Source organism: Monodon monoceros, unplaced genomic scaffold (assembly GCF_005190385.1).
Source record: "Monodon monoceros isolate NGI ecotype Baffin Bay Population unplaced genomic scaffold, NGI_Narwhal_1 Super_Scaffold_4, whole genome shotgun sequence".
NCBI classification, from domain to species: domain Eukaryota; kingdom Metazoa; phylum Chordata; class Mammalia; order Artiodactyla; family Monodontidae; genus Monodon; species Monodon monoceros.
The window spans coordinates 58,456,139-58,472,741 of NW_021703781.1; the positions used below are offsets into that span (position 1 = coordinate 58,456,139).

A 16,603-nucleotide genomic window follows, 5' to 3' on the forward strand; every position below is an offset into this window, starting at 1 on the left:
GTGTGATAATACTCTTGGATAATAATGAGAAAAACGAGGTCTGTCCTGAAGGAGCACATCCCCTCATGGTGGAGATGCATATGCAAAGAGAAAATTATAGTGTAATCTAGTGAGTAGTATACTTGGATGTATGGGCAACAAGGTAGGGGAGCATGGATTACGGGGGATCCATTCTGTCTTGGAGGACAGGTAAGACACCAGAGTGTTGACGGTATTTGAGCTGGGCCTTAAAGAATGAGATCCTCAGGTGGAGAGTGGGAGAAGGGCTTTCAGAGGAGAGAAAAGAGCTTGTGTGAAAGTGTGGGAGCGTGGAACAAGGAGAAACGTGGGTATTCTGGTGTGGCTAGAATTTAGATGTTATTTTGGGAAAGTGGCTCTAGAAGAGGGTTAAAATGTCAACTGGGGCCAGGTTGAGAAAGATCTTTTATGCTATGCTGAGGAATTTTTTTTTTTTTTTACATCTTTATTGGAGTATAATTGCTTTACAATGGTGTGTTAGTTTCTGCTTTATAACAAAGTGAATCAGTTATACATATACATATGTTCCCATATCTCTTCCCTCTTGCATCTCCCTCCCTCCCACCCTCCCTATCCCACCCCTCCAGGCGGTCACAAAGCACCGAGCTGATCTCCCTGTTAAGCTGAAGAATTTGATCTTAAAGGCGGCCTGAAGCCACTAGAGATTGTTTGGCAGTAGGCAACGGGATTCCGCCTCTGCTTTAGAAAGGTCATTCTGGTGTAAGGATGGAAGAGGGGTGAACGCCAGAAATTAAGTCAGCTAGCTATTTTGAAGGTCTCTGCAGTCATCTAGTAGCTCAATCCAGTGGTCCATTCTTCATTTTTTTTGTCCATGAACTGCCTGCCGCATTTCACACAGCCAATCACTCCTTCCTCCTTGAAACCCATACCCTGCTCGGCTTCCAGAACACATGCTCTCCTGAATTTCCTCTAACCTCACAGATCATTCTGTGTCAGTGAGGGTCCCTGACACTAGGTATTTCTCAAGAAAAGACGTTGAATGCAGGAACTGATTTACAAGAGTGCCGGCAAGGCTGGAGGAACAAGGAGGAGAAAATATAGTTGCTCAAATTTGGTAAGTGCAGAAACTGTTACCCCCTGCCCGGGAGGAGGAAGGGCAGTACAAGAGACCAAGGGTCTCTCCCACCCAGATTCCTGGGGCTGTGCTGAGCTGCACAAGCCCTTCATTTCACTGAGACCCAACACCGCTGCTGTTGGTACCACTGGCTCTGTTGCTGCTGTTGTCTTGTCACTCAAAAACAAAGTGTGAGGAGAGGAGCTTTTCCCTTGTCCACACCCCGAGTGACCCCACCCCAGCTGGCAGAATTGGAAGCCAGATGACAGGAGAGTCTTAGAAATACGCTTCTCAGGGTCCTGGTTACCTATGATACTTAGGCAGGAAAGTGGGCCGAGAGTAAACATCACAGTCTACCCTTTTAGCTACTCTGAGTGTCCATTTCCATCCCCTATTCATAAGTAGCCTCCTCTCTTCCTGTTGGTTCAGTGGTAGCATGTGAGGCTCAGAATAGCTGGGTATTAGTTTCAGCTTCCAGTTCAATGGAACAGGTGTGTTTTCTCCTTAGGAACCAAGATTTATCAACAGAGCCGAAAGCTGTGTGGATGTGAAGAAAATACCCTGTGATGGCTTATTGCGAGGAATAATGAGAGGAGCGCTCCCACTTTTGCCCCTTGATTCCCAGACCTTTGTATTTTGGCCATTTACTAGTCGAATCCACATCCTAGAAGACAGCACCACAACCTCATGCAGTGCCGGCTTCTAGCTAGATGTGTCATTGAATCTTCGGAAGTCCATTCAATCATTGTATCAGGTCATCTGCTTCTGGCGGATGTAGTTTGTGGGAAGACCAGTGAATTCCATGGACAGGCCCATGACAACACTTCATTTGCTGTGAAATGAGTTTCTTTGTTAGAAGCAATTGTGTGGGATATCATGACGGTGAATAAGGCACTCTGAAATGGAGAGATTTTGATTCTAGCGTATTTACCGCAGGCAAGGAAAGCAAGTCCGAGGAGAAGAAATTGCTTCCTCTATGTGATGGGAGGGGGACAGTGCAATCAACTTGCCACCAGGTGCCATGTTGAGGCTCAGCACTGATTTCTGAGGTTGGCAGATTGGGAACTGCAGTGACGATGCCCATGTCAGCCTTAGCGAGGGGAAGTCCATGGCAAACATAGGCAAAGCCTCCATCTCTGCCACAGTAGCCACTATACACAGGAGCCCACAGAACAAACAGGGGGATCTGGGGAGAAAGGCTTACCGGCCTCAACAGAAGGCCATTGTGTTCATATGCTTATTGAGAGACTCCTCCGTAGTAAGTACCATTTGGTGAGTGTTCGCACAGGACACAGACATTCACTGTGCCAGTTCTGAGAGGTTGAAGCACATACTGGTTTCTTCTCATTCCCCGATCTCTCAGTGCTGAAACGCCCCAGCTTTTGATCCTTGTCTCTCTACTCTGTCCACACTCCATCTCCTGGTGACCTAACCTAGTCTCATGTCTTTAAATACCATCTAATCACTGATGACTCCCCAATTGAGATTTTTTAGCCTAGACTCTCTGCGCTGAACTCCAGACTCGTTTATTCAGCTATTTGACTTCTCCGCTTGAATTCTCTTAGGCATCTCAAACTTAATGTCCAAAGCTAAACTTCTCAGCTTTCCTCCCAACCTCCTTCTCCTACAGTCTCCATCTCATAAAATGGCAACTCTATGCTTCTAATTACTTAGTCCCAAACTCTGAGGGTCATTTTGGACTATTCTCTTTCCTTCACGCCCTATATCCAATTTGTCAGCAAATCTTCTTGACTCTACCTTCAAAATATCTTCAGATCATGTTTCTTTTCCTGTCCACGGCTGTTGCTCTCATCTACCCTGTACCATGTTTCACCTGGATGATTACAACAGGATCCTAATTCACTTTTGTCTCCTCGATGCCTCTCTCAACACAGTAACCAGAAGCACCCTGTGAAAACTTAAGTCCTCTAGTAAAATCCTCTAGTAGCTTCTCATCTCACTCAGTAAGAGCCAGTCCTTCACAAGTCCCAGCAAGATCTAAGCCTCCCCAAATTTCCTGGACCTCATCTCCTACTACTCTCCCTGTCTCTCCGCTCCATCCTCATTGGGCTCCTTGCTGTTTCTTGAATATGTCAGGCACATTCCTGCCTCAGGATCTTTGCATTTGCCTTTTTCTCTGCCTGTAATGTTTATTACCCAGATAGCCACGTGGCTTCATCCCTTACCTCATTCAGGGTTTTGCTTGACTGTCAGCTTTTCACAGAGAACTTTCCTGGGCTCCTTCTATACTGCTTCAGCCTGCATAGCCCTGGACCACGCCTGCATACGAGCACTTGCTCTGAGTGCTGATATGTCCATCATCTAACCCACCATCATCTGACTACTATGTCACTTACCTACTTATGTGTTTGTTTATCTCCCTTGCCAGAATATAAACTCTATGGGGGCAGAGAAGCTGGTTTGTTGTCTTCACTGCTGAATCCATAGCACTTGGCCACGAGGAAGCATTCCATACATATTTGCTTAGTGAATGAATGAAAACATTATGAGGATGATCCAGTGGACTGCAACACATTTCAGAGGACTTGATGTTTGTCTTGCTAAGTGTGGGATGAGGGTGGACTCAGGGCTCATGCTGAGGTTCTAGCTTGAACCACAGAGTTGATGATCTGCCCTTTAAAAAAAACAGGGAACGGGATAACCGGTTTGTGAAATTGCATGCAATGGAGCAAGATGACAAAGATGATATTTCTTGTACAATTCCTTGTCCTCTCAGCTAGATTGTCAACTCACGGTGGGCAGGGAGCACCATTTATGTTATTCTGAACTTGGCATATACCTAGCACAGTTCTGGATACCCAGTTGGTGCCCAGACATTGTTAGACTGGGGGTCAGTTGGGCTGTGGACTGTAAATATTCAGTTTCTGTTTCCGGTGGGGAGTGACTCATGAAGTGGGAGGAGGGCTCCAGAATTCAGACTCTGCTGAGACTGAAAAATGCACTTTTGTGTACACTCCCGAGGAGTAGGTTTTAGCATCCTTACTACGTTACCACTGTGAATCACTTTCGGTAAAGAAGGCCACCGTCCATATTCCAATTGGCTGGAAACAAAGAACTATCAGGTAGGGGCAGGAATGAGGTGGTGAGAGGTGAGGGGGACCTGGAGGGGACATGCATAGAACCCCATGGATTGAAAGGTACCAAGGTTTCAGGAAGGTTTAATGAACTGAAGTAATTTTCCTTCAGAGTAAAATTTTACAGGCACTAAAGGTCCTCATTTCACTGAATGTGCTCACGGGCGAGAGCGTCCCAGTGATTTATGAATTTTCAGATTATGCGTTATCCTTTCAGAGGACAGGAATCCCCCGGGGGCTTTCTGCTTTGCTTCTAAAGCGGAAGCTGAGTGCGGGAGCCCAGTGAACATACCGGGTCTGATCTGCAGCCTGCTGTGTTGCAGCTGGGGTCTAGAATGGGTGGGTATTTTTCAGAAGGAGCTTAGCAACGCTAGGATCTGAATCCCCCTCACCCCATCAGATAAGGATGACTTGCAACCCTTGTCTCCTGAAGGGTAATTATCATACTGATCACTCACATTTGCATAGTGCAGCTTCTAAAGCAGGTCAGCTTTCCTTATTTGATTCAAATCAAAAATCCTGTGAGGCTGGCAGGGGAGGGAGAATCATTATCCCCATTTTAGGAAACTGGAACAGATACTGAAAATGTTAGTAAGTCGATCAGGCTCACCCAGTAGCATATGGTGATATTGGGTTTTGAGTGCAGCCCTCTAGTTGCAAGTGCTCTGTTCTTTCCATGCTGCCGGGCGAGCCCCATCCAGGAGGCAGACGGCTGGACCCAATGGGTCCTGTCTTCATGAAATGTAAAATCTTCCTAAAGAAGATTATACATTAAGGGAGAGTATACATTTCATGAAGACAGGAGCCATTTCTCTTTTGATCACTTTATCACCACGGATCCTATGCTGTGTTTGGCATAAGGCAGGAATAGAAGAATGAACGGGAGAGGGGATGTGACAAATAAAGACATTAGTTACTTGGCATTGTGTGTGTCTAAAGATCAGGCAGTTGGCTGAGGGCTGGCCTGAGCATCTGGGGGCAGCAGAAGACATTAGATGCCTGGGGACAAGAAGATTGGAGGTGGGTGGTCAGCAAGGGCGGCACCAATGGATTTTGTAAGAGGCCGGCCATGTCCCTTATTGTCACCTAATTATATGAGTCGCTTATTACAATACAGTCCCTTAATATATATATATAATACATATAGTATGTGTGTGTATAGATATATATATGAACACACAGTAAGCCTTTTGTTATAATATAGTCATCTAATATACAACATATTGATATTATATATGTAATATATAGTAATATTATATGGTATATGTTTATACATAGTAAGGCTCTTGTTATAACATAGTCCCTCATTATCACCCTCTTCATGCTTATAAAACTTTTTGTCAGTCCATAGTTGACTACAGGCTGGGCTTCCTCTGTCCTTCCTGCACGATTCCATTGTCCTTTGTGCCTTCTTTCTCACCTTGGCACAGCCTGACCGTGTCTCCAAGTGGTTGGTGTCCCCATGTGTTGACACTGCACCCAGCACATGACTGTTCTAGCCCCTAATGGCCCATTCTGCTCTACCTCTGTGCTGTTTCTTGTAACTGAAATGGCACCCTTCTGCCCTGCTTTTTTTCTATCTATTTTTGTCCAGCTAAAATATGAAGGAAAGAAAAAAAGACAGGGAGGGAGGGAGGGATAAAGAGAGAGAGACCAGACAGGCAAGGAGTAAAGCTCCATTTCTCTGTCTCCAAATTCTTCATACTTCAAGTTTTGGCTCATGTAATCTTTCCTTCATGAAGACTTTGCCGACCACATTTTCTGGACTTAATTGCTTCCTCCTTTCAACTCTTATCTCACATTATCTGCACCTCTCAGATACACTTATCATCTCATCCCTTCTTTTACTGTCATTCATTTATAATTCATTCAGTGGACCTTATATAGCACCTGCCATGTGTCAGGTGTTGTGCTAGGCATTGGGGATGCAGAGTTGAATGAGACCTGATTTTTTACCTCAAAGAGGTCACAATCTAACAGACAAGACAGACATATGGAGAAGTCACGTTAATCCAGTTTGATAAAAGCTATAAGAGATGTATGAACAAATGCTCTTCCAGAGAATATGTCTGATGCCAATTTACAGTTATATGGCCTATACAGAGGAGCTCTTATATATGTGGCTTTACTACTCTGTGTGTGCACCTGTATGTGTATAGCTTATATTAAGAGAGAACTTCTATTTACTCATGAATAATTCCAATTTATTTTCATTTCTCCTGCTGTCTAAAATCCCCCTAGGATTTGTAGCCTGTTGGTCAAAGAGAAACTTTTTGACAAAGCTTATTTGACAAACCTGGATCTCCCAACAGTTTGTCTAGTTATTTCCTCATTACACATCTCTGTTTCCCATTTCTTTCTCCAAGAACAAAGAAAACAAAAGTTACCTTCACCCCTGGGCCTTGAGCTCTGTATCTTTCCCCGATTCCCAGAGTTTAGCAGGTGTCTTTCTAATTCACATAAGAGGAGCTCAGTAAATATTTGTGGAATTCATGATTGAGTGATAAACTCCTTGAGAGCAAGGATGTGCCCACCTCTCAGTTTGCCTGCTCATTGCCTTGCACACAAAAAGCTCACATAAACATTTGCCGAATGGAGGAGCATTGCATCAGAGCGGAACAAGCATGGTGGAGTCTCATAGCCCTGGGTGGGAATGCTGGCTCTGTCTCTTGCTAGTTGTGTGCTTTGGGGAGCAAATTGCTTAACTCTTAGGACTCACTTTCCTCATCTGTAAAATGCAGATGCTATATTACATCTGCTCAGTCTCAGAAGTGTGTTGTGAGGACTGAGAAGCACCCAGTGTAGTATTTAGCACATAGTAAGGGTTCGATTAATGTTTGGTCCCTGCTTTTCCTTCTTTGAATTTGACTGCCAACCCTCATCTGGGGGTATCTGCTGGAGAGGAGTCAAGTCAGGCTTTGCTGTGGCTCCCAGGGTAGCTCCTCCATCCTTCCTGCATGCCTCATCTATCCACTGGTGATTCTTTGGTCACACTCACATCTTCTCGTTCTGATCTGAGTCCTCGCCCAGCAGCCCAGGGCTTGTTAGTGGGTTTAGTGCATCTGCTTTCAGTTTTCTGCCCTGGTAATCCCTTCTTTCTGGTGGCCTTTGGAAGGCTCTGAATGGTGAGGGAAGCCAGAGGTTGACAGGCTTTCTTTCAATCTTGGTTTTCTTTGCTAGGCACAGAATATCTTAAGGCTAAAGGTTACATGATCATGTCTTCATAACTTTATTATTGTCCTTCTATGCTGGCTCCAGGGGAAAGGTAGCTTCCAGCCCCAATTCTCAGTGTTTGGACCTTTCCTCTGGGGAATGTTGGGGTGATTTTGTGGAGACATCTTCCTTATGCATCTCCTATGGCCTGCTTTCTTTGTAAAGTCCACTCAATTTAAAGGCAAAGATGCTTTTAGAGATCAGGATTCCACCATAGTGGAAGGGTGGTGTCACTGCCGCATGGAGTTGGGAGAGGAATCATGGTGTGGTGGAGTCTTTCTCAAAGTGTGATCCTCTAATAGCCACAGGAAGGTTTCTGGACCCTCCCCAGGATCCACCAAGTCAAACTTGCTGGGAATGGGGCCAGGGAATCTGCATTTAGCAGGCTCCCCAGTGACTGTTAGTCTCCAACTTTGCTCATGGAATGGGAAGAACTGTGCCCTGGGCACTTGGTCAAGGCCACACATTGTTGGGACTTGAACTTGAGTCGTCTCCTCTCTCTGTGTCTCAGTTTCCTCATCTGTAAAATGAAGGTGATAGCCTAGATTAACACCATCCCCTTCTGAAGACTATGCTTTACTGCTGAAACACCCTTATCTTTCATTGACTCAAAAATGATGATTTGATTTGAGAAGATGGAAGGAAGGAGAGTGATCCAAGCCCTGGGTAAGGAGACACAGACACGTGAGAAGGGCTCTGCATTTTTGAGGGGTTTTCCAGACCCAGTTGTTTGTTAGGCAATCAGTTAAGTAACCTCTAACCCCCAACATCTCTTGCTTCTTTCTTTGTGGGCTTTGCACTTTTTTGAGATTGTTTGATGTCCCTGAAGGCTTGATGTTGGGAGACAGTGAAGTCGTCTTAGTTGCTCCTGCAGATTCTAGATGGGTGTTCCGATCTGTTTCTAGAAGAGCATAGCTTTGAGTTTCTTTGTCTAGATTTTGGGATGGTCTGCACATAGGCACCCATGTTTTTACATAGGGACTGTGAAAGAATGACTTCGTCAATGAAAGAAGTAAAATGAAGAGAAGTCTGGTGTGTATGTATGTGTATGTGTTTGTATTAATTTAACAAATAGGAATTATCAGCACATTGCTATTTGGTTGGAGAAGGTTTGGATAAGTCTTGTCTTCATTAGCCCCTGAATTTTACAAATGAGGAAACTCGCTATTAATGGGAGAGGCACGGACCACTGAGTGACCATGGAGAACAATGCTTTGCAAAGGATACACGCTCCTTGCAGTTGTGCTATGCTAATAGGACAGGTAGCTTGGTGCCTTGGTACCTATTCTCCTGTTCTACAAATAGCCATGTCATTGATGTTCTTCTTTGCTTGGCTGTTTCTTGCCAACCTACTACTCCCCATCACAGGACACAATCTGAGAGAAGACGTAAGAATCCTCCAGTCATGGCCCTGCAGAGGAGTTGAATGTTGCAAGTCAGCTTTTCCAGGGATTCTCTTTGACCCATAATGGATCTTATCCTGGCCTCTAATTTTTTCTTAGTTTACATAAAAGAGGTGGAGATGGTACTGACTGACCCCATGGGGTGCTGGATGAGAATAAACCTCAAAGTGAGTGTTTTGTCATCGGTTAAATGCCACAAAAACGTTCAATATAATGGCTGATTATTTTTCTTTAATCTTAAATGGTTACCTAGAATGGGAGAGTCCCATCTTGGTAGCAGAAATTCATTATCTCGGAAAGAGTTTAATGGGTGCTGTGCAAATGAACTGGAGGAAGTTAAATTGTGGAAGGCGAAGGAGCTGAGAAAAGTGAAATGAGTTGTGCATTAAATTTAGATAAACACAATTATGTGTAACTGGCTTATCATGCGTGCAGGCAGACACTGTATATTAGGCACCTGTGTTTTGATTAAAATCGATTCAGGTGCCATGCGCTTAGCATCCTGGTAGATATGGGGTTGTTCCTAAGCCACTGTCTGGGCGCACGAGGCATAGGCAGGGAAACGTTTGAGGTCCAGGTTCCCAGCTGGAGAAGTTAAAAGGGCCTGGGACCAGCCTGGCCAATGGAAGATCATTTCAGAAAACTGCTAACCCTATTACAGGCTGTCCAGCTCTTTGACACATACAGCTTTCCTTCTGGGTTTCTTAGTTTCAACTGGAGTCACGAAAGTGGTCCTGGAGTCCAGTGGAGTCTAATGACCTGCTTACTCCATGGGTGGGACATGGTAGAAGGCAGGTGGCATCAGAGACTGTTGGGGGCTGGGCTTGCCTGTCATTCAAGCTTTTATGGCTTTGAGGCCCTGTGATGGGAACACAAAATCTCTTTGAACCTCTCTGTAGACACAGAATCAGGCCCAGTTCTTTCTTAGCCTCTTAGGTCTACATCTGTAAGTCAAAGTCATCTCCAGATCAAAAGCAAGCCCATCCTCTGATCTCTGGGTGGCCACACGTGTGAACAGAGCCAGCTGGCCTGTGCCTGACCTTGAAGGAGGACAGATGTGGAGAAACAACTGTCAGTACCCAGTTAATTCCTGTTGACATGTTTTATTTCAAATGCAAAGCATTGCCGGGATTAAAATAAATGCTACCAGTTACGGGGGAGCATTAAATTAATAATTTTTTCCCCCTTGCTTGATCCTATAATACCCCTCAACTCCACAGATAAATTCTAAGCCCTCCACTGGGTGATTTGAGATGGACTGTACATTGTTACGCAAACTAAAGCCGGCTTCCTTTTTCTTCTTCTCCCCTGCCCTCCTCCTCACCCCCTCTCAGGTTATACTTATCCTGACGAAGCTGTATGACTTCAACCTGGGAAGCGTGACAGAGAGCTCACTTTGGAGGTAAGTGGGTTAGAGATTCTTACCTGGCTACTCGGGTTCGGCTCACGTGAGGAATGCCAGCTAAGCAGTTGGAGAGCTTGTTCTGAAAGGAGCAGAAGATGGTCCTCCTCCTGGATGCCCCCTTTAATGCCCTGGGTGGCACTGATGGCCTCCATCTGCAGATTCCTTAGCACTCTGCTATCTCCCGTGGGGTCTGTCACATATTCTCCCTGGCACTGTGGTTGCTTCTGCGTTCCTGCAGCGTCTCCTTTGACTGGACAAACACAAATGTGGGTAGAGAGATCAGAGCATGCCTGGGGAAAGTGGAGGCCGTGGATAAGGGAGCGTGCTGTAGGAGGGATGCTGGCCTTGGCGTGAGTCTAGGCCCAAGGACTGTTTCTTGTCCTTTGTGCCTGTAAGATGCTGTGATTCTTGAGAAGCCCATGATTCTGGGAATAGATAACATGTGGGAATCAGGCCCGTGTGATGACGTTTGTGGTCCCAAGCCTTCGTGGGCTTCTTCATCCATAAAATAATATTAAAAAATATATTTTACAACTGTACTGGTGTAAAGACAAATATATTAATACTGTATATTAAAACTTGTTTTCAGCCTAAAATACTCATTTTTTTTTGTTTGTGGCTTTAAAAGAAATGACAGCATTTTTGTGAACCCTAGGCTCTGTGTCCATGTGCCTGCAGGATAAATCAGCCCTGACGGAAGGCTGGGACAGGGAGAAGGATGTGGGTGGATTAAGTCAGAGAGGGCTTTCACGAAGCCGTGAACCCCGCCGTCTCTCTGGCTAGGGGACGCCGCGCACTCACTCTTCCATATACCTCCTCACATGCAAGTTCACGGTCGCCGCCACGCTGCTGGCAGTCACACAGGGCACCAGCAAGTTTCATCAGCCACTCTGAGTCAGCGCTTCATGCTCTGTGCTTATTACCTCCATGGGCCTCAAGAGGGCTGTGTATCCATTCCATTTGCTCTGCCACTTGTAAACACTGGGGAGAACACTGTCACAAAAGGCCATTCACTTGGCTGTGTCTTCATCCCAGCGCCAGTCCTGAGGGTCTGCTGGGGTTTTGGAGCAGGGGGGTCTGGGGCGTGAGTATCAGCACGCCTGGCTGCTTCTTCATCTGATCTGTTTGCGGAGAATCAGCCAGAGCCTCTCTCCCAGGGAGGGGAGCAGTCACAGCATCTATTAAATATTTAGGGTTAATTGCTCATATCGATGGAGGGCTGCCTCCATTTGCACAGGATGTCCAAAACCTAATTTTGCTGCTCAGTGAAAACCGGCAGAGGTATAAGTAACCAGGTGCCTTCCGTAGATGAAAGCATGCCTGTTTCCACTCACGTGGGTCTCCTGGGGACTTAGAGCCTCAGAAACCATCCTCTGAGGCCCTGTCACAGGGATATGGTGGTGAGCCTTTAAGCCTGACTCCAGTGCTGTCTGCTTGGTGCAAATAATGAAACCAGAAAAGCCCACGCTTACAATGGGAAACAGCTGTACCTAGCAGCCCATGTTATAGGAAAGGTTTGCTAGTTTTAAAGGTGGACCAGGCAAAACCATGGGGCCGAAGCCAGGTGCTTAATGCCCGTAAGTGACAGAGTGTGTGCCCCACAGTCATAAGAGCCAGTGTATTCGCTAGTGTGTGTCAAGGACAGCAGATGGCCAGGTGGCCCTCAGGGCACCCTGATGTCCCATTGCCGGGATTCAAATCACAGCTTGTCCACCCAAAGAGCTCTGTGGCTTTGGGCACTTTACCTAACCTCTCTGGATCAGCTTCCCAGGGCTGCCGTAATCAAGGACCACAGGCTGGGTGGCTTCAAACAGCAGAAATGTATTCTCTCCCAGTCTGGAGGCCACAAGTCTGAAATCAAGGCATCTTTAGGGCCACCCTCCTTCTGGGGGCTCTAAGGGGAACCCTTCGTTGCCTCTTCCTGCTTCTGGTGTCTGTCGGTGTTCCTTGGGGCTGCATTACTCCACTCTCTGCCTTTATCATCTTCTCTGTGTCTGTGTCTTCTCCCCTTCTGTCCCTTAGAAGAACACTTGCCATTGGAGTTAGGGCCCAGCCGGATAATCCAGGATGCTCTCATTTCCAGATCCTTACATCTGCAAAGACACTTTTTCGAAGATGGTCCCATTGCAGGTTTTGGGGGTTAGGACATATTTGGAACGGGGGCTGCCATTCAACCTACTTCACTCTCTTAAGTCTCAATTTCCCTGAATGTAAATTGGAGATAGTACAGATCCTACCTTTGCTCCAGACACAGTGTCCTTGCTGTTACTTGAACCAGCCAGCCTCTTCCCCGGAGCCCTTACACTCAGCTCTTTCCTGGGTCTGAGCTCTCTTCTTGCAGGGAGCAGGGCACACCCTCACTTCCCTCCTCTCTGCTCACCTCATCAGTGAGGCCTTTGCCTGAGGACTTGGCATTCCATCACTTGGCTGCATTTTCCTCCTTAGTACCTGTCACCCTCTAGCTGCTAAATATTTACTTATTGATTTATTTATATTCTACTTACACCCAGTAGCATCTAAGCTTGTAGTGAGAGATAATTTTTCCATTTTAATTCAGTGCTGTATCCTCAACACCTAGGACGGCATCTGGCACACAGGAGGTACTTGATAAGTGTTTGCTTGATGAATAAATTCATGGATGGGTTGCAAGGATTAAATGAAATATTAAATGTACAAACATTTAGGACAGTTACCCACATGTGGGAAGTGCTCAGTTAATTATAATAATTAATGACTATTATAACCCTGTGTGTTTGTATAGTTTTGTTTGTAAGGATCCACCAATGCAGGGATCCATGGGATGGAAATTGTAGGGCACCAAAGGGATGTATTCTGCGCCATCTGGGAATTAGCACAGATCTTTGGGGGGATGGCAGGGGATAGGGAGGGGAGAAGAATGATTTATAATGTTGTTCCTTCTGCTGATTGGGGGGAATTGGAATAGCAGTGGCTACCTAGTCAAAGACATTCTTTTGTAGAAAAAATTCTCTGAGCTGGGTGCTGGAATGATGGGCAGGATGCGATTTGGCAAACGGAAAGTGGAAAAATGCCCCTTGCACAGGGCAAAGTCCAGGCAAGGCTGGGCTGCAGGAGATAAGGTGGCCCGGGAAGGAGGCAGGGGAAGCAGCTGGGTGTTGGACCAGGTAGGGAGGGTGGGGGGACTCATCGAGTTCACAGAAGGGGTCAAATCAAAGGCAGTTACTCAGAGCATAGATTATCGATAACAGAGTATGTATGGTGTGACCTTTCAGGGATTTGAAAACGACTGGTGGCTGTTATAGGCTTTCCCTCTGGATAAATGTTATGTGGATGTATTTTTGTGTAGTGATTCAGAGGGTTCACAGGTCTGATAAAGCCCAGCTTAGGAACCCCTGCAGAGGGTGTGATTGAGGAAAGGGACTGCTCTTAAACTTTGTGGGAATTATCCAACTTTCTGGGGCCTCACAGGGTGACTTCTCACTTTTTATTGTCTTCCCTACTCATCCCCTAAAGATCTGTGCCCTTGTCCTCTTTTCTATATTGCTAGTGATGTATTTTACAGGTAGAGCCTAGAGCACTGTGGTCTTCCTTACTAATACAGTGAGCAGAGAAAAGAAGCAAAATTAAACACACACCCTTTCATTTTTGTGATTCAGTCCAACATGCCTAGCCAAGTTGAAATTGAATTTGGTGATTCTTCTTCAATTTTCTGTACAGCAGAGGCGCCTGGAGCAACAGCTGTCATGATAAGATGATGCTCCCTGCCAGGTTACAGTATGACATAATTATTTGTCTCACTGAATTAAGAATTGAAAAGCTATCTACTTCTAAATAGACAAAAGACTGTTTAAAGGCATTCTATAGTGTAGCAGTAGCGTGTGCCCTTGTGACCCTCTTTCTGGAACTCCTAGGTGCCAGTATACTGGGGGTGGTCAAAATTTTTTCTCTCCACCCACACAAGGATGGTTGCGTAAATTGGTCACCTAGCACAACCGTCTGTTGGCATCCGTTAGTCAAAGGACATTTTACACATAGGATGTCAAGCTTGTAGAATTAATGAGGTTGGGGACTGACTTTTTAAAAAGACCCAGGGCTTCGCTTTCAGGGTGTTTTCAGTCCATAGTGTGTCAAGCCTGGAGGCTGTCCATCCATCAAGAGTGATACTGGAGACCGACTCTGTTAGATTTTATAGAAGCCTGACCCAAGGAGGAGAGATGGGTCAAGGTTGGGAGGCTCAGCATCAACCAGTTGCCTCCTATTCAGAGTATTTAAAAGTGAAAGCTCTGGGACTGATGTCCTGGGTTCAAGTCCACACTCCTCCACGGAGCCACTAAGTGACCTTGAACATGTTTCTTTGCCTCTCTGTGCCTCCATTTCCTTATCTGTACAGTGAGGGTTATACTCGCACCTACCACGTAAAGTTGTGAGTCTTCATTGAAATAAAATATGTAAACTGCCTAGAAAAGTGCCTGACATGCAGCGCCCATGTGGGAGATGCTCAAGGAGAGTTAGTTGTCATCATATGATCCATGAGTAATTGAGCTGCTTCTCTCTGCTAGTTCCTTTACCTGAGCTGTCTTGTTCTATCTTTTGCAAGAAACTTGAGAGTCGAATATCACTGGCCCCAACTTACAGATGGGAACATTGAGCATTACAGAGGTGAAACAACTTTCCCTGGATCATGGAGCTAACAAGTAGGGGGATCCTACTGACTCCTGAGTCTGTGCTCATTCTACCCTGTGTGCTGTGTCTGATGTTGGGTGAGAGTGGATTTATGAACTCCTTCAGAATAAGAGATCTTTTTTTTTTAATGGGTAGGAGAATGGGATGACATGGAAAGTGGGAGAGGGAGAAATTCCCAGAGTGGGAAAATTGCTCTAGAGTGGTTGGGCTGGGATTTCGACTTCTAGGTTAAAACATTCCTTCTGCGATTGAGATGGATGCTCTGTGGAAATCTGTCCACAGAAATAGAAGAGGCACCACAAGAGGCTTCTACCAGCCTCCTGAGGACAGTTGTGCTGATATCTTTATGAGGGTGGGGTGCAGAACATACCTAGAGTCCTTAGCACGTGGTGCCTGGAAATGATACATTTCTATTGAGAGAATGTTCCGGAGTCTTCTCCTTTTTGTTTTGTTTTCTGTTTTTAATTAATTTTTATTGGAGTATAGTTGCTTTACAATGTTGTGTTAGTTTCTACTTTACAGCAAAGTGAATCAGCTGTACGTAAACATACATCCTCTCTTTTTTGGATTTCTTCTAGTCCAGCACTGTCTGAGTAGAAATATATGGGAGCCACATAATTTTCCAGCAGTCAATAATGTGAAAAGAAACAGTGGAGATTAATTTTATTAATAATTTTTCTTTGAGTTAAATAGAACTATCATTTCAATAGACAATTAATAAAAATAATTAATGGGCTATTTTGCCTTAGGTTTTTTTTTTTGGTAGTAAGTCTTTGAAATCCAATGTGTATTTCACACTTAAGGGCATATCTCAGTTTGGACCAGCCACATTTTGAGTGTTTAATGTTAGTTAAATATGGCTAGTGGATACCATAGTGCCCAGTGGAGGTCTAGTAACCTCTCACATATTTTCAGTTCATTTGGGGGGGATGGTAACTTTTTTCACCATAGAAATGCATATCTGTTTCATCAAAGGACAAGAGGGAAAAAATTCCACCGGTTCTGGAAGGCAGTTATTTTATAATGTTATGGTACTGGGAATGTGTGCAGTGTCAAAGGCTGACCTGATCCATATTAAAACTCTGATTGTCTAAAAGGAAAGGAGGAGTGTGGAAATCTGTCCACAGAAATAGAAGAGGCACCACAAGAACTTTTAAGTCTTTGAACTGTGATTCTTGGTTAATCTGAAATAATCACGGCTGTTGAGTCAAAGAGACTTAGGGTGAGAAAGGATCATAGCAAACGTTCTCTTTGAGCCCCAGAACCTTATTGTTTCAGAGATAAGGATGTGAGTTCAGGGAGAGGAAGACAGTTTGCCTGAGTTTCCTGGATCAGAAGTCTGAGATTAAGAGTGCACCCTGGCTCCTGCTGGTTCCTGATCTCCTTCCGTAAACTCACACATCCCCTAAATGGGAACCCTGGAACTGGATAGAGACAGCCCTCTTCTTTTTTAAAATTGAATTATAGTTGATTTATGATGTTGTGTTAAATTCTAATGTACAGCAAAGTCACTCAGTTATACATATATATGCATCCTTTTTCATATTCTTTTCCATTATGGTTAATCACAGGATATTGAATATAGTTACCTGTGCTCTACGGTAGGTCCTTGTTGTTCATCTGTTCTACATATAATAGTTTGCATCTGCTGATCCCAAATCCCACTCCACGCCTCTCCCACCCCTCCTCCCCCTTGGCAACCACAAGTCTGTTCTCTAAGTCTGTGAGCCTG

The 16,603-nt window shown here is 45.1% G+C and overlaps 1 protein-coding gene across 1 annotated transcript in view; it reads left to right on the forward strand.

Annotated features, from left to right (window-relative positions):
- The window catches only part of SORCS3 (sortilin related VPS10 domain containing receptor 3), a 588,390-nt gene that overhangs the window by 164,938 nt on the left and 406,849 nt on the right, over nt 1-16,603 (forward strand). Inside the window, exon 2 of the mRNA XM_029245625.1 lies at nt 10,139-10,206. Coding sequence (XP_029101458.1) covers nt 10,139-10,206 — 68 coding nt within the window. The remainder of the gene's footprint in view (nt 1-10,138; nt 10,207-16,603) is intronic.